This window comes from Oryzias melastigma, linkage group LG3, assembly GCF_002922805.2.
Source record: "Oryzias melastigma strain HK-1 linkage group LG3, ASM292280v2, whole genome shotgun sequence".
NCBI classification, from domain to species: Eukaryota; Metazoa; Chordata; class Actinopteri; order Beloniformes; family Adrianichthyidae; genus Oryzias; species Oryzias melastigma.
The window spans coordinates 15,809,374-15,831,029 of NC_050514.1; the positions used below are offsets into that span (position 1 = coordinate 15,809,374).

At 38.5% G+C, this 21,656-nt stretch overlaps 2 protein-coding genes across 6 annotated transcripts in view; both read right to left on the minus strand.

Moving 5' to 3' along the window:
- Positions 1–90: 90 nt before the first annotated feature.
- Positions 91–8,714, minus strand: golm2 (golgi membrane protein 2). Of its 3 annotated transcripts, none has more exons than XM_024295007.2 (10): positions 7,638–8,714; positions 6,470–6,524; positions 6,219–6,321; positions 4,994–5,084; positions 4,672–4,798; positions 4,449–4,529; positions 3,925–4,191; positions 3,120–3,257; positions 1,819–1,986; positions 91–1,059 (listed from the first exon to the last, which is right to left on the minus strand). In XM_024295007.2, exons 1-10 carry the CDS (start codon positions 7,962–7,964, stop codon positions 983–985), a joined length of 1,434 nt encoding a protein of 477 aa, XP_024150775.1. In that variant the 5' UTR covers positions 7,965–8,714; the 3' UTR covers positions 91–982. The 3 variants fall into 3 exon arrangements, with proteins under 3 accessions (XP_024150775.1, XP_024150774.1, XP_024150776.1); XM_024295006.2 differs by having other exon boundaries at positions 4,449–4,532; positions 7,638–8,712; XM_024295008.1 differs by lacking the exon at positions 1,819–1,986 and having other exon boundaries at positions 4,449–4,532; positions 7,638–8,710.
- Positions 8,715–8,980: 266 nt separating this feature from the next.
- The window catches only part of fam189a1 (family with sequence similarity 189 member A1), a 103,071-nt gene continuing 90,395 nt past the window's right edge, over positions 8,981–21,656 (minus strand). For 2 of the 3 annotated variants that reach the window (XM_024295003.2, XM_024295005.2), the window contains exons 6-12: positions 19,703–19,863; positions 16,385–16,520; positions 15,588–15,666; positions 14,743–15,507; positions 14,425–14,502; positions 13,816–14,138; positions 8,981–11,213 (exon numbers count right to left, since the gene is read on the minus strand). In XM_024295003.2, the coding sequence (XP_024150771.1) occupies positions 11,016–11,213; positions 13,816–14,138; positions 14,425–14,502; positions 14,743–15,507; positions 15,588–15,666; positions 16,385–16,520; positions 19,703–19,863 (1,740 nt within the window). In that variant the 3' untranslated portion in view covers positions 8,981–11,015. The remainder of the gene's footprint in view (positions 11,214–13,815; positions 14,139–14,424; positions 14,503–14,742; positions 15,508–15,587; positions 15,667–16,384; positions 16,521–19,702; positions 19,864–21,656) is intronic. The other variant, XM_024295004.2, reaches the window with a different exon arrangement.

Genomic DNA, 21,656 nt, shown 5'->3' on the forward strand with positions numbered 1-21,656 from the left:
AAAAGGAAAAACAATAGATTATAAAAACACAACATTTATAGAGTTTATCTTTTTTAACTAATATATTCCCTGACTAAATCAACTGACAAATGACATGGCATCACCTTTAATAAAATTACTTTACATTCAATGTGCCTTTTCATAGGAAATCATGTATCCTGGTTGCACAAACATAGCTTATTTCAGGTAACAGATCCCCTCCCACCCAAAGGTGATAACTTGGGCTCCTTCAGTACAAATGGCAAAAGTTCAACTATATGATGAGCTCTTGAACGGAAGTATGGTCTGAGAGTTCCAGGTGTGCTTGGTAGATGCTGCACACTCCGCGTATTGCTTCAGCAATAGTGTTTTGCTCAGTTTACTTGAAAGTTTCGACTGCATGCAAGGCCATTTGAGAAAATAAAAAAAAGGAACAAGGAACACTTGAGTGTCCAGCACAAAAAGAAAAGTTAGATTTAATAGGCCTTTTGATGAGTCCTTGGCAAATGTGTTCCCACTCATGTTCAAAAAAAAAAAAAAAATCCACATAAGAGTCCCAATGATGTTAGAAAGGCAGAATGCCACATTAGTCTTTCATAAACATTTCAGGAAGCATTCGTCTATAATAAGCAGATGCAAACAGATAAAAAATGTAAAAAAAGAACAACAACCATAAAGTTCAGATGTGATTCAATGGCCTTCGGTAAATCCCTCTATTCCAAACCGATGCAGTTATCCAGTAAGAAAAAAAGAAAAAAAAAACAGCACAGCATAGTATATCTAACGCCATAACTTCTAACAGTTTGCAAATCTATTGCAGCTGAGGAAAAATATCATGAAATTTTCTTTGTTATACAACAGTATTCAAAATGGATTCATTAGTGTTCCGTCAAATAGTCCATGACATGGAGAATGCACCTTGAGTTCTTCAAACATGAAACTATTTTGTCAAGTAGTCCTCCAGGACTTAGACAGGGTCGGACTGCTGTTTGAATGATTCCATTCAAAGAATGTCATTGGCTTGACGTCTTTTCCCATAATCCACAGCCCGGTCTCCTTGCATGTCCCGATCATCATCGTCTGGGAAAACAAAGCCGCAGAATGATTAGCAGTTTTTAGACGCAGAAAATATCATAATCTGCAGAGGAAAAAAAAAACACAAAGAATGGGTTTCTTTTTTGTGAAGAAAGTCTTTTTAAACTCTTTGTAAACAAGGGTTGGCTTTTGTAAATGAATACTTCAAAATCACATTTGAAAGTAAGAGTCAAAACAGACAAAGAAGTCACTGGGATGTTTGGATGGATGAAACAGTCATCGGAGATGCATACAAACAAAAATAATAAATTCAAACAAATTGAGTCAAAGACAGGAAGCAATCCCAACAAAAGAAAAACACAAGCATGCATTTCAATGTTTCAAAAAGATCACAGATACAGGACCACAGTGAGCTATATATAGATATATCTAGTGGTCTAGATGTGGGTCAGATGTTTGGTAAGCATGGACAGGTGGTTTGGCTACACAGAAACACAGGCACAACACCAAATACTACATGGAGGCTGAAATACTCTCACAGAACCATAAGTTGCAGGGTCACGCTTTCCTTAAATGGAGGAAACAAATGCAAACAGTTGGTCCTTAATTTCACCTTCACGTGTAAAGTTTTGCCACCATTCAGTGGTTCCGATGTTTCAAGGAGCAAACTCAGGGTTACTGTGAGCTACATGGGACGAATTCAGGTGGTGCAGAAGCGGGACGGGGTAGAGGAAGGAAGGGAGCACGGGAGGAATGGTGGATACACATTAGAACAGGCAGTCCGGGTCCCCAGGTACGCCTCACCTTGTACGTCTTCCTCCCCACCATCACCATCCTCTTCCTCATTGTAGGCCAGCTCGGCCTGCTTGTCGGCCTCATACTCACCCACGTTCCCATCGTCCCCATTGTAGTCCGCTAGCTTAGAGCCGTGCTGCGGATCTACTGGGGACTCATTCTCATCAAAGAATCGGCCTGCAGGAGGCAGAGAAGGGCCTCATCAGGAAGGGGAGGGAAGCAGAGGCAGTTGTGATGGGGTGGGGGGAGTGGATCACTGCATGATAAATGCAGAAAAGAATGGCTGAGGATGACGAAAGACAGAGGGTGAAGTGAGAGCGTGGGCAAGATTTGTGTGGAGGTGTTTCCGAGCAAACAAAAGACGATTACGTTGGATTTGAGGGGTCGAGTGACAACAAAGTAAACTGTTAACAAGAGTTTGTCGAGAAGTTATTTGCTGAATCATCTTTATGGTTCTACAGTTACACACCCCTGCAGCAAACGTCTTGGTTTGGTTGGTTAGTATCCTCGAGGCATCAGTTGTTCTTTCAGCAGCACTTTTATGTTGAAACTGAGACACACTGGAGGTGATAATGCACCTCTATGGAAGCCAAATATTGTGAAAGAGTATTCTATGAAAATATTTATATAAATTGCATGAAGGAAAAAGTTGAAACATATGATAATAACCCTTTGTTTACATCTAAATAATGCTGTAGCAAGTATTATCAGCAGAAGGAGGAGTTATGTTTGCGATTCTTGTGCCTTTGTTAAGACAAAGTGTCAAAAGAGAACAAAAGAAAGTTTTTTAAATTGAACAGTTAATAAGCAAAATGAAACATAAAGCCATGTACAGTGTGCTCCTTTATGGCATCATCCATCCAAATATCACAATATGAGCTAATTCTGACATGTAAACAAGATTGAATGCTGTCAGATTTAAGGATGAAAGCATGTGCATGGAGGAGGACCAAAAGGTTAATGAAGGTGGGCAACATTTAAACCTAAAAGAGAGTTGGGAGGAAAAGCAGTAAATTGAAGCCAGGCACAGGTAGAGAAAATCTAGGAGCCAGGTGAGGGTTCGCTCAACTCCCCTAACATGGCTTCTAGCTAAATCCAAATGACTTGCACTCTATTAAGTACAGTAAAACTCACACTAATAACACCACAGAAATCTCTACAGCTGTTTTAAAGCACCAACATAAATCACTCTTTACTTTCTTCTCTTTGGTCAGATTTGAGGGATCCAGTGACTGAAACATGAATCACCAACTCTCAACCACCAACTCCAAATGTCCATTTACAGTATTTGTCATACTACAGGGACTCACTCTGGCGGTGGTGAACAGGCCTCGCTGGAGCTTGGTCTCTAAGCCGGTGAGGCTGTATGGGATTGGGCACTTGAGCACCATTGGGGGGTAAAGGAATCCTCTTTAAGTGCTCACTGTCAACCTTGGCATCATCAGGAGCTGCCAAAAACGAGCAAACACACGATCACCTGACGATCCAAGACAAATAAATCCTTCCAGTTTGTACTGACTTGCATAAAATACAACAAACACAAAACAATGTCACATTAAGATGCTTCAAGCTGTTACAATTGGGTGCTGAATGCCACATAAATTCCCACTTTTTGGGGTTTTTGCGGCAAAGTCCCACACATAGTCATCAATCAAACATTGATAAACGCCTTCACCTCCTCCCTACACCGTGTATAGATGGGGACTGTTTTTTTTTTTTCCAGTCTTAAACACATGAGGCCAGCATCTCTGCTTTACTTAAGCTTTGGTTAGTTCACTTTTTAACTAATCTAAACCTTGCCGACCAGAGTCAATGTCTTTAGTCTTTACAGAAGCTCATACAATTTCTAATTTGTCAAAGAAACAGATATTAAAGACTGGGCTGCAGAAACAGCTTTGTGTGAAAAAGCTATTTTTACAAATAAGAGCGTAGAACTAATTAAAAATAGAGAAACTGTCAGAAAAAAAAACTGATGCAAAACAATTACACTTCTGTAAGACATAATTCAAACCAGCTAGACAGCAAGATACTGTGGCGTTTGACATCCAATTATGGGAAAGTCAGATTCTAAAGGATTGAGTTAATTGTAGTATTTGAATGTGGTGAGCATCAAACCTTGAACCTGTCGTTGTTGCTCTCCCAGCTCGTCCGCCTTCATGCCTGCTTTGTTATTCTCTTCAAAAACGACTGGCTTGTCAGGCTGCTTGAAAACAGCTTGGGCCCCGATCACCTCAGCTCGGCCTTCTGCTCCTTCCAGCTGGAGTCTGGGCTGGTCCAGCAACAGGCCTTGACCTCCGGGACCATCAGCTGCTCCGAGTCCAGGTTCAGCTGCCACATTGGGGCCATCAGGGTGCTTCTGAGTGATGGCGGGTTTCTTCAAGGCTGTGGATAATTGGCATTTGCTTTCATTTTTTTAGACTCAAGTATCTGCCGATTTAAGACTAGCAACTAAAACATTTAAAAGTATTTATAATCATCTAATAAAGCACATTTTATAGCAGTTGTGTTGGAATTATTATAATTCTGCCTCAGTTGGAACAGTAGTAGATAGTACAGATGACCATTATATTTATCTATTTTTATAAAAAGACAAGCAAAACAAACAAACAAAATGTTTCTTGTTTAAATGTATTACTTACCAAATTGGACTTCATCAATTTTTCCCACCTCACTGTCTTCAATACCAGGCATGCCAGCATCACTACCAGGTTTGCCCATTTCTTCTGTAACAGAGCACATTGATTCATTCACAGATAAATAAACGCTGTCACCTTACACCTTTTGAATGATTGTCTTGCAGGTTTTATATAATTTGGTTCAATACAATAAATAAACATTAACTTTCATGTGTTTGAAAACTACCTTTTAGGTCGGCCTGTCTGTCATGTCGGTGAGTGGGAACTGGATGGCGCTCTCTGATTGTGTCCACACCGTGTGCTTCACCTGGATGCCTACCTATCACGACACCCTTTTGGCCATCCATGACACTCTGAAGAAATGATGAAGAAAAGAAATGAATGAAAATAGGAAATAAAATAATAAGAATTGGAAATGAGCTTAATGAAAGAGGGAGGATTTGATCTGAAACAAATGCGCAAGTTCTTAATATACGATATAAAGTTGACTAAACTCAGATGTTAAAAGATGGATAGTATTACTAACCAGGTTTTCATCAAATACTGACCTGTTTTCGCTTGGATGTTTCTTCCTCCAGGCTCTTTTTAGTTTCTTCATACTCTCCTTTCAGTTCTGCAATCTGACGCCCACACTGTAAACTAGTCAACACAAAAGCATCGGAAAAGTGAGGCAGATAATCATTTTATGCCTTCTATTCCGACATGAATAACATACCTTGTATTAAGGAGTATTCAGATTATGTCTGCAGAACTGTTTCTTCCACCACTAAAGTTGAAAGCTTTTTTTTTTTTGGCAAAGCCACAAATTAACCCTAAAACCATGTAGAATATTTTGTAAACACAAATAACATGGACAGTGGCTAGTAAAATATTCAATATTTAAAGTCAACTGCTTAGTAAAGGTTTTTTACAGTCCCCCACAAAGGTTGGAAAAAACATGTAACCTGCTGCACTTATCCCAGGAAAAGCTTCCTCTGGAATATTCATTACTTTTTTTTTATCTCTGGATGTTTTTTTTGTAAAATAATTTGCGTTGTCCTGATTAGCCTATCAAAAGGTGCTTAGAGATTTAGGCTAGGTCCAAAACCCTTCACTACTTCCTAACTCCTAAAGGTTTCTTCAAGTTAAATTTAAGACCTTATATGGCCATGTACATCCAAAATTGAGACCAATTTGAAAGCATGTTTCCTTTTTTATTCATATTTTAGATTAAAATTGTAGCTTCTTATCTTATTCATTTTGGACGCCATGCTCACTACTTTTTTTTCCCCAAAACTAAATATGTCAACCATTTACTGAAGTAAAACCCAATAAATATTAATATTTTAGAAAGAATATTTATGAATCCTCTGTGTTCTGATGTTGATAACTGTTATGATTTATAAAAATGTATTTATAATCTCCCCTCCCTGAAGCTACTCGTTTCTGCCATTTTTCAAATGACAAACTGTCTATATTCACCCCAATCTAGTAAGCATTGATGCACACGTTTTTTTTTTTTTTTTGTGCTTTTGCTTTTTTGCATACTTCTGGGAAATTTCCTGTTTACTGGATTCTGTAGATTTAGACACTCCCACAACATGCCAAATGCTCTATATAGTGCACCAACTGGTGGAGTTGTGAGTGAATTCTCACACAGCCTTGTACTTTAGCCATTGACAACATTGTCTGAATAAGTAGTATATTGGGAAACCCCCCGTGCAACTGTGTATGAGAACAAAGACATAATTGAGGATGTGTAAACTGTCAAGTGAAAAATGAAGAACTACAAACCTCTCATACTCCAACTTTTTCTCCAACGTAGTGCTATTTTTCTTCACCTCTATTAGCTGCTGTTCTTGCTTCATGAACTCTTGCTTCAGCTCCTTTAGTTGCTCTATTTGTAGAAACACCACCATACGTGCAAACACATATTTAGTAGAGACGAGACGTAAATCTGTTAAATAAGCCATGACCCTTTTCTTGACAGGTTATCATTAAGCATCAAACTTTGCTCCAGGGCGCCCTCTGTTGGCCAGCCGTACCTTTCAGTCTCTGTATCTCAGTCATCTGGGCCGTGACATCATCTTGTATCTTCATCTGTGGATGAAAACGTCCAGAGGTCAAGTCAGGTAAACACAAACAAGCTTCTAAGAGTCCTTGGATAAACACAAGTAATGTGAAATGTAGACTTTTCTTCTAGGCTGCTTGTTACAATGACAAACTTTTAATTTGTTTTGTTTTATGCATTAAACAAACAATAAAAGTTGTATAATTACTAGACGACATTCCATTGTTTAGAGCAATGAAATGGTGAGTAAAGGTTACACAGTAAATAATATTTGCAATGATTAGTGGGTTTGGTTGAAGGACTCTCCGCTGTATGTGGCACAGATCTTTATTGACAAAGGGTTGGGGTGTTGACGAAGGTGTCTATCCTGCTTGAAGTGACAGATCCGGATGCTGAAATCCCAGGTATTAAACTCCAAATACTGAATCCCAAGTTATTCTATAACAAAAAATAAATAAAAAGTAGGTTGACACCTGCTTTGCTAGGTAGTCCAGGTTTGTAAGAGTTATTTTTTGATAACTCAGGCGGTCTTAAATTTCATTTAGTGCGATGTTTGTCAGTCCATTGACTCTTCTATACAAGTTTTTTCATGACCTTCTATTGGGAATAAGGTTCTTCAAACTGAATGAAACCTACACCAACATACCAGCAGCAAATCACTGATATCCTCAAACAAATATAAAGAATTTAGGTTAAACCTAAGCCTCTGGCAAGAAAAAAAAACTATTTATTACTGTAATATTATAACTTTATCTCATGCATTGTTTGAGCATCTGCAGAGCAGCTAATCTAGGGTGATACTGATGTAACTTCCCAGTAAAACCAGTGAGATCAATCACTGCACAAGACAAGGGTTAGAAAAAGCTTTGTGAAAAGTTAATGCGAGTTACTCAGCTAAACGAAGAGTGGCTAAACCTGCCTCACAAGAATGAAACCACCCTTAAAGTCATCTAAATAAAAGATTTTCATGTTGGAATGAATATATTTTCTGACAGGTGTCAGGGTGATTTAATTGATAGGTTGCCTGAATTCAATCATGAAGAAAAAGGGTGTTTTAGCAAATACAGAAGAAAAAAAACTAGTCAATTTTGATTATAAAGTCTCCGGCAGATGAGACAAATACAATCAAAAGCTTAATTTACCTTCTCATCTGTGCACTTCTTTATGTGCGCCTCTCGGGCCTGGAGTTTACCCTCCAGGACGCTGTAATCTCCATCCCTCTGGTCGATTTGCTTCCTGTGTGAGTCCACCTGCACCATCAGCTCCGAGTTCCGCTTCTCCAGCCGGCTCCGCGCCGCGTCCGTGCGCTTCACCTGCGTCTGCACCTCCGCCAGCTCGTCCAGCAAGCGGCCGTGCTTGTTGGACACAGTCCAGTAGTTGAAAGACAGTATGGCGATGATCACCATCAAAAAGACGAGGATGAAGGACGGGATCCGGCCCCCACGCCGGTTAGCACCAAACCCGATCATGTCAAAACAGCCCGAGCGTAACGTTACTTCTCTTCTGGTCGTTTGTGCAGCCTACTGAGCTGTGTGCGCGTGTCGTCCCGAGGTTAAGCACATCCGTGTACGTGTCTTGCCGTGAATGCGGCAGCCGTCGGGAAACACAACATTTACATAGCCATGAATTGTGAAGGCTGTTCACATATTTCCCCCCTCCAGACTATGCACTTCCCTTTTCACTTTAGCACTCCCGGCATCCTTTCACAAACTGCTCCAGCGCTGGCCGGTCAATCCGCCCGCGGGGACGTGGCCTGGCCCAGCTGGCAACGTTGGACACAAGACGAGGCAACGAGACGTAGACAGCAACGCGGCGCTGTGACAGCGACGGAGCAAATACAGCATACAGGCAAATGCCGCCTCAAAAGCGTACCCGCAGGTCCTCTGGTGCAGGAATAACCACGGAGGCGTCCGTGTCCCCCTTCATCACAAAGTGTCCATCAAAAATGATCAGTCTGACCGTGTTAGCTTCTAAATTAACGTTTGGCTAATCACCCTGAACGAGCTAGCAACCGATGATGCACAAAGATTTTTAACAGCTGTCAGATAAAAAGTCAATTTTCCGGTTAAAAAATATTATTACTAAAGTACAACTATTAAAATTCGACGCACATATACATTGAATTGAGCTCTGAACAATTTGCTGCCAACCAAAAATACTAAACACACTGTAGGAAGCTAGGTACTGACACCCCAGACCAGCTTCCGGTCTGTGCTACCAGCTTATCAAAATAAAAGCTGAAAGGTGAAACGTCACTGACATTTTACATACAGTCAACGTGAAATGTAATTTTATTGTACTGTATTTTTTTTTTACTTGAAAATACAATATCAATAGTATTAAAATTCTTTTTAAAAAATTACCTTCTTGGGGAAAATCAATCTTTCTAGACTGGATATTCTGGTTGATTCATGGTAGACCGGAAGCAGATACCTAACTAATAACTACCTTACATTCTAAAGTGGTCTGCTTCATCATTGTGTCATTTTTTTTTTTTTTTTGTTTTTTCTGATGTGCTATATTAGACGTGTTACACTTTAACATTTCTTTTGCTTCCTTTTTAAGAAACTGGGTCTTGCATTTTCCTTTTTATATATATTTTTTATGGTTTAAAACTTCATATAAAAATGTATTACCTAAGTAGATGTTTTAAACTCTATTACAATATACATCAATTTCTTGAGGAAATGTTACAGTATGCACTCAAATAAAAAGTTTTTTTTTTCATTTTTTTTCATATGGTGGTGTATAGGATGATTGGTTGTGAGGAGGATGACAATGGTAAAGATGGGGACCCAGAAGTGGGAGTTGAAGAACACAGAAGAGGCTTTTGATTAAAAACTGATCAGGAGGTTCTCCCACATTACTGGACAGTTGTATTTAAAATGGGTCAGGAGACTGGGGGTAAGGGACTTGATGTGTGGTATGAAATAAGGAGAGACGATAAGGAGACTTGGTGCTGGAATGAAGAAGTTCAGGATTGTTAAAAAAAAGTGCAACAATGGGAGGAGAGAATGGTCAATACATTCTTAGAAGGCCCAAAGCACTTTACAGTTACAATGTCATTCATCCATGTACACGCTGTTGGCGCCAACCAATAATCAAGAATGTGGAGTTCAGTGTCTTGCTCAAGGACACTTCAACACATGGACGCAGAACGGGAACCAAACCTGCAATCTTCCAATCAGAGGTCGACTGCTCTACCGTTGCACCACAGCTGCCCAAAGAGCAAATAGGAGTGCAGGGAGATGCTGCACTAGGAGAAGGGGTAGGGTTTTACTCGATGTAACACAATTCAAATAACAAATACGCTAGACTCAACCTCACGCAAAGCCGATAACCTTGACATTTTTGCTTTTAGAACCAAAAATGTTATTACTATGTTAATGGCTATACAGATGAAAAAACGTGTACAAATAAACATACAAGTGGTATAATCAGTTCCCAAATGTTTACAGAGTGATAGCAAAAAAAGGTGTTAAAATAACTCAACAATCTATTGTTTTCAATCGCTCCTTATCTTGTGCTGGTAAAAAGTAAAAAAAAAAAATCAAATATATTACATGTTTTTTTTCATTATCTTGATGGAACGCAGTGGCTGAGAGTTTCAATAATACTTTTTTGTATTTAACTTATTTCTTAAAGAGTTAGATTTCTCTAAAGAAAGGAACAACATAACCAGGGAGGTGTAGCACCCCTAAAAGCTTTCATTCATTTATTCTGGCAATGCATTTCATATGATGAAAAGTCCATCACTGCAGGCTTTTACAATACAGATAGAAATAATTGATTTTTTATTCTTTCTTGAACCACATTTCTTTTTTAAATTCTGCATTTCATAATTAAGGCCTGTTAACTGGCATTAATTGTTAAAAATTGACAAAATCAAAACACATACCCCTGTATACAAATGCATATTTTATTGTTACACTGATAAGAATTGTAACACAATGAGGTAAGATAAATAATCCACATCTGTCATGTTCTTGAACCACAAAATATTCATCACCCTATCGTTAACAATCCCACAGAGTCGGCGGACAATGGCTAGTAATGCCCTATCAGTTCAGGTCACAGTTTATTACAACACGTTTCTTCTGTTTCTGTTTGAAAACAAGAAATGATACTGTCTGCACGGTCACAGTTTTTCAAACTTCCCAGCTGCTTCTTTGTTTCCCTTTGGACAGATGAACCTCGGTACAAAAGATGACCTGAGGGGAGAGACATTCTTTTGTTTTTTTGTTTTCTTCTGATGAGATAGAAGCCACGACAGACACTGGCAGGCTCTGCGTGAGTTTGCTACCATTTCTGCTGAAGACTTGGCATGATCTCACAGGGCACTAGGAACGGTACAACGGCATTTCAGTTGCTTTGTGCTGCAATCACGCCATGCAAAAGAAAAAAAAATAGTAATTCTGGAGAGTTATGAAATACTCCACAGAGATCTGCTGCACAGGACAGCAACACCTGCACCTGGAATGCTCTCAGAGTTTAAGCCCAAGTCCACGTTGGGACAGTGGTCAGAGAATAGTTTCTCTGCACTCAAGGCTTTGTTCAGAAGAACCCTGTGGGTCAACAGGGGAGCTGGTTCTCTGTGGGAGATGTTTAGGGCGGCGAATGGATGGGGAAGGGGAGGAACTCAAAGCACCGCAGCTCTGGAGGTGAAGATCCTCGTGTCCACGCTTTCTGGGACTGCCAACGATATGCTGAGTCATCACCTGACAGCACAGAGAGAAGCAGGAGAGAAAAAAATGAGAAAAGTCCTGCATGTGACTCCTCTGACCAAACAGAAATAGACTTAAACTTTTGTACTTCTTTATGAATCAATGCAACTTTATTTGTATAACTCCTTTAGGGTACCAAACTGCTTCACAAACCAAAAGAAAGATTAAAATTATACAAATTACTAACAAAAATTAAAAACAGCATCAACCCACAAAAAGAAATTATCAGTAAAATACAGATTTTACTAAATAAAACTTTTCATGCCCTCATTGTACTGTATGTTGGATAGTAATTTTTGATACAACATCTTGTGTATTTAACACCAAATTGAAACCAAATCCTGTTTTTTCGGGGTCATAGAAGACAAAGCTGTTTTAGGTGCTGCCAAAAAATACTATACAGCCTTTGCCTCACTTCTAGCAAGATGAGCTATCCGGCTTAAATGCAAACACACCTCTCCTCCATCCCGTTCCCAGTAGCTATAGGATATCATGTCTTGAAAATTAGGAATTTATTCAAAATGTCTCTCAGTACATTTGAAGATTTATGGTGTCTTGGGAACATTTCCAGCTCTTTGTTAGCACAAACTTGTAGCAGTTTAGCTGCATGTGACACTTTACAATGTAAGTCCTGGTGTGGTGGTGGAGTGATGACATTTGGCAGTGACAGGGAAGAGGGGTATTGGCCTTTTTAATATTACTTCCTTGCTAACTTTGTCTATTTCAACCTTCCAATATATTTGCTTGGTCTTAGACTTTAAAAACATTGTAATGCATCAGGATTTTGTTTTAAAAGCTCTCATTTATTTTGCTTTAATCTTTTAATTCACTTGTTTATTACATTTGTTTTTTATGTATCCTTTTAATGTACAGCATTTAGTTCAATTTTAAATTGTGTTTAAGCGCTTTATGAATAAAGTTAATGATGGTGAAGATGATGATGTAAAACTAAAAAAATACCTTGAATCAAAAAAAATATTAAGAACAAAAATTAAAAACAGCATAAAACCACAAAAAGAATTTAGTACAAACAAATACATAAAACACAAATAAAAATGTGATAAAACAAATAAAAGAAAAGAAAAGGCCACTGACTACTGAGCATTAATATCCAATCTAAAACGGTAAGTTTTTAGTTGACATTTTAAAACTATTAAAGTCTTATATCATACACAGTTTCGAAGGAATCTTATTCCATAACTGGAAAAAGCATGGTCATTTTCTAACGTGACCTGGGCACATGGAGCAAATATTGGTTAGCATACCCTAGGACTCATGAATTGAAGTGAACTGGTGCAAGACAAAGAAGAGCTTTAAAATCCAACAGTAAACATTTAAACTGAATCCTAAAATGAACAGTGAGTTTCATGAAGTGAACTGAGTACTGGAGTGATGAGTGTGAGTCATGGTGCTGCATTCTGAGCTAATTGGAGGCGGTGAAAGGATCGCTGTGACAGAAGTACACAGAGTTACAGTAATCTATCTGACAGGTAATCATGGCATTATGACTGTTTTAGATTACTGCGGCTCAAGGAGGGTTTAGCGCACACGAGAAGAGCTCAATTTTACAACATTGTCAAATTGTTTGTCAAATTTAAAACAGATGACAAAGATAACCCCAGATTTCTAGCAGCCGTAGAGCCAGTAGTAGAGTTGTCACCAAAAACCATGCTCTCTGGTTTAGATAAATACAGAACATTCTGGATCAACACGCTCAGCTGGAACATTCTGAGAGCTCTTTTTCCCCAAACTGAGTCGTAGATAAATCTGTTGATAAATGTTGAAGTTCCACGATTAAAAAAAAAAAAAAACAGTCACAATTAGTGATGATCAGTGTTTTGTGCAAAATTGCATTTGTGGTTTAGTGTGAAAATTACATAAAAATTATGTTTCATTACTGAAAACAAAACATTTTTCCTGTATTTTTCATGATTTATCAGCTTTACAACTTCTCAGTTTGATAAATAAACTTTCTAAGGTTTAGATGTTTATGCAACAACAGTAATACTAACCAATATGATCAAATTGCAATCACCATCCTCAATGCTGCTATGAAATGAAATACACTTTATAATAATTCATGTAATTACTGATAATGTGTGTGGATGAATGTTTGTTTGTGTGATTGATTGTCAGTTGGTATGCCAATGTTCTATGACTTTTATTTATTACTCATTTTCTTTTGCATTTATTACTTATTTTATGACTTGAGTTTTTGTGATATTAATATCACATCTATGCATATTTTATGTTATGCTTTTACTTATTTTATTTCATTCTTAAACTATTTGGTATAAATTATAATTGTATTCTTTTAGAAACAGTATAAATGAGGCACAGACCAGTGAGGATATTTAATTGTACATGTGACAATGACTATAATAAATGTATTCTATAATAGAAATAGGTATAACTCATGGCATCTTAATGATTTTTACAGTTTGATTCTAAAGTTTAAATCAGAATCTACTTTTTTTTTTACTTTTTTGAACCAAAAAATGCTTGTGACCTTAGTCCAGCTTGCTCACTGCACAGTCATTAATGTTAAAACCAACACAGGAACTCACTCATTAATGCTGACTTTAATAACTTTTACCTGATCGATGACGTTTGCACTGAAGATCGCCTCTTCCATGTGTTTCTCGTCCGACTTGATCACACATTTGATGTTATTGACAACTTGTTGGACTTCAGGAGGTAGACTGCAGCTTGAATGCTCCAGGAACTTGGCCACTAAGATTTTGGTGTCTTTGTACATCTTGAGGTCGGCGAGGGAGTGCGGGCGCTCGTGGGGAGAGTGTGCGTGGAGGGATCTGGATTTCAAGGGGATGTCTGTTTTTTTGCTCTCTTTCTGCTGCTTTGCAGCGTGCACGTGACTGAGTTTATCTCCAATCACCTCTGTAGAAACACCTCTTGGTTCTGAAAAAAGATTAAAATATTAATAAGATGACCCTCAATTTCTCTCAATTTTATTTGAATTATCAAATGGAACCAGTATTTTTTGATGTCCAAAAGCTTGAAGAGGATTACAATTATGGCAACAAATTAATCAAATGATTTGACTCTTTTTTTTAATTAAAAGTTTGACTTCAAGTTTATGTTTTTAAATGTAAAAACTTAAATTGCATATTTTAATTAAGCCAATATAAATTATGTGCATTTATTGATCTATATTTTCAGAAATTGCAACTATTTTTTTTTTTACCATTTTTTGGAGATATGCATGCTGGAGCCAAGTCTTCAGCTGGTTGGTTATTTCCAGAGGCGCAGGCACTATTTTCTCCTGTGGAGGGAGACAAAATCCTTATTGAATCAAAGCAGAAGCAGTGGTGTAACATTTATAACACTGTAAACAAGGTGTCTTCATGCTTTATTATGTTGCTCAATTCAGTCATTAGCTTGATTAAAAGAAACACACAAACTAATATTTCCTATTTTTAATCAAGAACAAGAAAAAAATCTAAAATTAAAAGATGTCTGATGACTTTAATCGATGTCTAATGTGGAGACTTGTAGCTCGTACTTCCTGTTGTGGTGGAGCAGGAGATGGGGTCACTGGTGGAGCGAACGATGCGTGCCAGTTTGCGGTACCTCCTGGCTGCTCTGAGCGACCGAGGTTTTTCTGAAGGTGATTGGCCACTTTGACCCGAGGTAGTCGGGGGCTGTGATGTAGGGGTGGGAGACCAAACGCTAAAACACAGCCTGGGACCTCGTGGCCGGGTGGGCGGGGAAGGTGAAAGGGAAGGAGCTGATGGGCTGATGGCCGACGTTCCACCAGATGAGGCCACAGAGGTAGGGGAGCAAGGCTGTGGCGGTGGTGGGATGGCAACAGGGAGGGTGAGCTTCCTGCTCATCATCCGAGCTTTAATTAGGGAGTGTGTTGCTGCTTTGGGAGGATCCTCTGGTAAATGCTTGGCTGAGGCCAGTTCGTCACTGATGTGCATTGCAGCCCTGAGCTCCTCACACGGATGAGTGTTCTCTGCTGAATCCTCCTGGTCCAGATTGCTGAAGTTCTCTGAGGACCAGTCTGGTGAGCGTTCCAGTGAGTCACTGTATCCAGTATCACTTGGGCGGGAATCGGTGTTGGGCAAGCCCCGGTGGCAGCGTGAAGAAGCACGCATGCAAAGCTCCAGACTGGTGCAGCTACCGCCATTTGGGGCCGTCTGCAGCATCCCATAAGGAGAGGAGTCCGAACCCTGGACCTCCAGTGAGCACAAATCCTCAGAGGAGCAGGTCTGGTCATGGTCAGCCACCTCCGACACCATTAGTGATGCACTGTCCACCGAGGCTAGAAAATATATATACAATAAAAAAGATCTGATTAGCATAAAAGTATCAACCTTGAGCAGACTTCTTTTTCTTGCATACCCTGCGTGCTGAGTCCTGCTGTGGTGTTCCTCTCACAGAGACTGGACTCAGTGCCCTGCTGCTCAATGCTGGTGGTGACCTGTAAGTTTCAAAGAATGGTTAAAATTGTAGCAAATTTGCAGCATTTCTTAGAACTGTTTGTGAGCTGTGCAGCAGCTGCAATACCCCTGATTGATCTGGAGATGGCTCTATAGGCCTGCAGCACAACAACTGTATCTATGGCTTTTATAAAGCGGGGCATCAGTGAAGGAAACAACAGTATTGTGTAAACTATTTTGTTTAAAATTACCTCATGCCCCCCCTTTTAAATGTAATGCAACATATTTATGGGAAACTTTTATCTTTCTCTCCTTTTTCCCCAAAACTCAAATGATTCCTGTATATTTCTGTAATTACTTTTAAATACATATCTTTTTTTTTCTAATTGATAAAAACAGTGTATTAAAGCTAAAAACAAATTTAAATATAATAAGCTGTGATGACTGAAATGCAGGAAAAGGCCTGGTCTGCCTTAGAATGACATTATGGTTCTTAAATTCAGTTAAAAGATAATTAAAAATGACAAAATTACATGTAGCAAACTCAGGTTAAAGAAAAAGCTCTACATGAAAACAAATGTTCTTAAGTCTTTATTATCTTCAGACTGAAATATTGTTTAATTCTTTTCAGCAAATGTCTGAGTTGATTTGATTTTAAAACACTACTGAAATTATACCACTTAAGACTATATTCTTGCTTCCCAGTCAGAAACACACAGAGACTCTTATTTTAAGTAAATATTTGATACTTTTCTTCACCTGGCTGGCAGGAGTTTGACCCACCACGGATTCGTACGGTGGAGGTAAGTCCGTTGGGTAAAGGGTTCCTGGGCTGTTAATAGGGACCCCATAGACCGCGCTGAAGGGAGAATGGGGGAAATCCAGATGCAGGCCTCTGCAAAAACAGAGAAAGCAGTCAAATAATGAAAAAAAATATATAATACAATCAATAAAAACATTATGAACACACACAAACTGTTGAGAGTTAAAAAGAACCTGCAAGACCACAATAATCTGAGTCAAAAGTGCAGCAAACTATAAATTTCATTCATTTCTTGTCGTTCCTCTGTTCACAAAGACATGAATGTGGAGCCCATTAGGAGCATGCAGCCATCCGTGCTGTCCTATCTTTTAATTACAACCCTGTGGTCGGCTAATGTGACAGAGCATGAAATACTACCTGAGAGTTTCCACCAATCACTCGAAGCGTGATGATGTCATGACACATCCATGGCCTTGAGCGGGGACACCATAAATGCTTTTTCTACCCTGTATATATATATTTATTGCAGAAGTGACAAGCAGATGTGGCCCCCTGCCAAATGGCAACAACAGAGCTCTCCTGCTGATAGGACTGAGGAAATGGATGTAGGAATGAGGGAGGGAGGAGCCACCGGAGAGTCCCAGCTGCCTCATGGGGAGGAGCGCCCCGTGGCCCATGGATCACCATGACACAAGTGAGGATCACAGACAGGCAAACAGCACGAGTGCATGAGATGGGTGGGTTTGTGTTTGCATGTAAATACCGTCTCTTCCATTTAAATATTGTTCAGTTCATGAAAGTTCTGCAGTGATTTATAGTCGTCAACGTGGTTCCCCAAACTCTTTCCTGACCACCTTCCTCGGGAATACAACCTAAACCACATCAGTAATGAAAAGTACGGTTGTATGTGCTCTCCCAGGATCTTTGAAACAACTTCTTTCTTTGACTTTCATGATTTGCAGATTCTAATTAGACCTAATTACCTCTGCCATCCTCCTTAGTCTTGAACTACTCAATTATTTGACACATATTTTTATCACACAACTTAAATAACTTCAGATGTCTTTAAGGAACATGCAAGTTTTTGGTGAACTTGGAAAGATATAGGGGCAAAAATATTTGTAAATCTAAAATAAAAGAACAATTTTTAGAAAATCCATCTCCTGAAATGTGCTTTTCTTTCTTTGTTAACTGGGGAAAAACTTGCAAAATCATTAAAGTCCCACTCCAACTCTATTTTTATCTATTGAATTGATTGCCTTTTAATTATAATTATACAGTTTTTAGCCCAAATCAAAAACCTGTGTCGTTTTTTAAGATGTATTTTGTCCAGAACAGCAGAAGCTGACGCTAGCTAGCAACTCCTCTAAGCTAACATTAGCGTAGCAAAAGAAAAAAAAAAACAGTGAGCGATATCATAGCTGTCCAGCCACACAATTTTGAGCCAGATAACAACTAAGGCGATGAAAATGAAAACGTTAATGGATCTATTTGTCTCCAAGTGGATACACTGGAATTGTACTTTGGCCTGCCTGTCGGAGATCACAAACTTGAGCTTTTTCAAACCACTGGTTTTAAGCTGCTCCTGATCTATCACGATTTGAATAAAGAAATACTTAGAAATTCAGTTTTCATTTTACATTATTTTATATATATGTCCTTCATGAAGAAAAAAACCACAGAACATGTTAAAAACATGTTAAAAACACAAAAAAACACAATTTTCATTTGAATGTGTCTGTAATGCTCTCAATTTTAGATTAAGTATTTAAAAAAGTAGGGACCACATTTTAATTGCATCACCGCTTATTTTACCTCTGAAGTAATCATTTTTGTGAAAATCTGTTAACAAGCTTCGTTGATTTAGGCTAAACTTGAGCATTGTAGAAAGAAGGTCTGAAAGCTTTGATGCCGCACAAGCTGGTTTCAAAGCTCCAGAATTGCCTGATCTATTTGGATTTTTCCCACAACCTCTGGAGTTTATAGAGAACAGAGTGAAAAAAAAAGAAAAAAAGCCTCTTTTGAGTGGCAGATCTGTGGGTAAGACTGCTTTGTTAAGGCCAAAGGTCAGAAGAGAATAGCCCGACAGGTTCAAGATGACAGAGAGGCAACAGAAAAACAAGTTGTTGATAAATAAGATGTGCAGAGGACAAGCTCTGAATACACAACAGGCATTCTTGAAGGAGATGGGCAACAACAGCATCAGAAAAACTGCAGAAATTCCTCCAGAAAGATAGAAAGAAGGAAAAAAAAAAGCCACAATGACATCAAATCTGTGAAGATTTTACACAAACAAAGCCAGATGTGATGGTTTAGAATTCTACATAAGCCTAATGAACCATCAAGCTAAAGTATTATAAACTCTTTTGTGCAATAATTTCAGCGCATAACATGTTTTTGGGCAGCTGTCAGCCGTAGGGAGTCTGGTTTGAGAACACAGGATTTCATCTCTGCTTTTTGCAGATGATGTCATCCTGCTGTCTTCATCAAACCAGGACCTTCAGTGCACACAGCGGGGTGCACAGTGGGAAGAGAATTAGCTCCCTCGTGGCGCTCACTCTGGGTCATGACCAAAAGGGGCAGATCAAGGTTACAAGTGGCCAAAATAACTTGGCAGAGAGCTCCCTTGGAGAGAAGGTGAGGAGCTCCATGACCCAGACGGGAGCTTGGAGTGGAGCTGCTGCTCCTTCCAATTGATGGGAGGCGGCCGAGGAGGCTCTGGCGTCTTTGGAGAGATGTTTCTGGCATTACCTACTGTGAAGAGGCTCTTTCTAGGAAAAAAACTTAGGACACATTAAAGAAAGATATCTAGTGTATTTCTACTTAAATTTCTGCCTCCAGAAACTGGTTCCAGATAAGCAGAGGAAAAGAAGCACGGACAGCAAATTAGTGATACCTCATAACTTTGATCCATCTAGCAGAAACTTGATAACCATTTTAGACTAATCCCCATTAAAATATGTTTTCACACAAACCATGATGCAAAATTTTTCATATATTTTTTGTTTTTTTGTTTTGTTTTTTTAAGTTTTACTGATTGGACAATTAGCACATCTAAGGATTTGGGGGTTTCTATGAAATATGCATTAACAGATAAAGTTGTTTCAGTGCAAAATTGAGCGGTGCAGTAAAAGCGCTAAAGATCAAGCATTAAATATAGCATTCCGGAAGTCTTTTGGGTTCCAGGCATATTTAAGAGATGGATGTTTAACATTTTAGGAGATTAATGTCTGGAATCAGCAGTTTATAATTGTTATCCTTCTTCTATATCTGAAAAGATCCTGGGGTGCTCAGAAGACGAATGCGCTCCTCACCTCTGTCCATCCATCGATGGGGTGCAGGTGTACTCCGGTGGGTAATATGGTGGTGGAGGGATGGGGGGGATAAACTCATCAAAGTCCAAGGTTTGGTGCAGGATGGTTCCGTAGGGGGTCACACAGTCTGCATTTAAGGCTCTGGTTCTGTGCGGCATAAACTGAAATAGAAAATGATGTGAACTATTAGCACAGGTGAAGGATTTATTCATTCCTTTATTTTTTTAAACCATTTTTTCAGTTAGAAAAATACAGAGCAGGTTTTGAACAGAACCTGCTATTACAGGCAATTCTAAGTAAATAAGATTTTGTTCCCTGAATAAAAGCCACTGCATCAACTATAAGTTTATAATTGACTCTGAAAATTCACTACATTGACTCAGACTTTCTAAGTAGCTCACCTTCCCAGCGATAGCCAAGCCTTTCCTCTAATATCCCTGTTGCCAGTGTCATTATTGATTTTTTTTCTCAAAGTTACCGAACAAAACAAAGGGTTAACGTGCGGTAATCAGACGAGGAGAACAAACTCGGAGACTGCAGATGACTCACTGCTCTGTGTCTTAATTCCTTGTGTGTTTGGATTCAGCAAAGTTCAGTCATTAAAGATATTTTTTATGTTCATATGAGGCTTGAAAGACTTTTAATTTATTTGCTAATAATATTAAAATATGAAATTCAAAGTGTGAATCTCTACTAATGTGTTTAACACACTGGTCTCACAGTAAAGATGTTAAATGGACTCTCTAATTGATGTTAAACCCTGAAGCCCAACCTGCTCGGAATAAAAGCCTTAAATCAAGATGAGAATAATTATTTTAATTGTATGTCATTTCTTAGGCATTATAAGCCCAACAGCCTCTGAAGCATTAATTTCCCCCCCTCTTTATTACGTTTGCTTTTTATACATTAAAAAAACAGAAGATAAATCATTTGTTTTCTCCTGTTAATGGAGATTTACTAAAAAACAATAAAGCCATTTAAATTAGCTCAAAATTACACTGCTCAGTTTCTCAGAGTAAATATTGGTTAAAAGGTAATTCGTTTTCAAGATATGAAAGTTTTTTTGGCAAACTAAGCATCTCAATCATAAAGTTAAAGTTAAATTTTCAAACACTGCAAAATATACATCCAAGAAAAAAGTCAAAATTCTAAAAAATCTTTAAGTTTGCCAAAAATTTGCCAGTGAGGTAAGAAAAGTTTCTTACAAAGATTTTTTTTATTTAAAATAAAATTCTAAAAACTACAACATATATTCTTAAAGGCCCACTCCAACTACATTTTAACTGTAAAATCGTTCCTAGCGGTCTTTTAATTATGATTATGCAGTTTAGCCAAAATCCTGTCATTTTTTAAAACATATTTCCTGCAGAGCAACAGGAACTCATTAGAAATTCACCTCTGTGTTGTTTCTGGGGGGGACTGTTGGCACAGAAGTAAGCCTTAGCTTGTTTCCCATCAGCCTTTTGTTTATGCTGCTAGCTCATTGCACCTCAGAAGTGCAAGCTAACATTAGCGCACCAAAAAAAAAAAAAAAAAAGGCAAGCAATCCAGCCGTACAGTTATGAGTCAGATGGCAATTCAGACGAGAAAAATGAAGACGTCTATTTGTCTGCAAGTGGATACATCAGAATTGGAGCTGAGCAGGAAGACTTTGGCCTGCTCATGGCAGTTGCTGCATCATAAACCTAACCTTTTTCAAACCATCTGTTCCTGATCCAACACGATTTGACCACAGAAATAATAAGAAATGCATTTTTAACCTTAAATTAAATGCTACGAATACATGTAAAAAACATGACTTTCATTGGAGTGGGTCTTTAAATTAAGGTTATTTTGCTATTTGCTTTTTTGAAACAAAGTTGTTTTTTAAAAAAAAAATTCTTTAAGATTCAATTTTTGCCCAAAATAGTCTCTACATTTAAACTGAAAATACTCACATATACTATACATATAC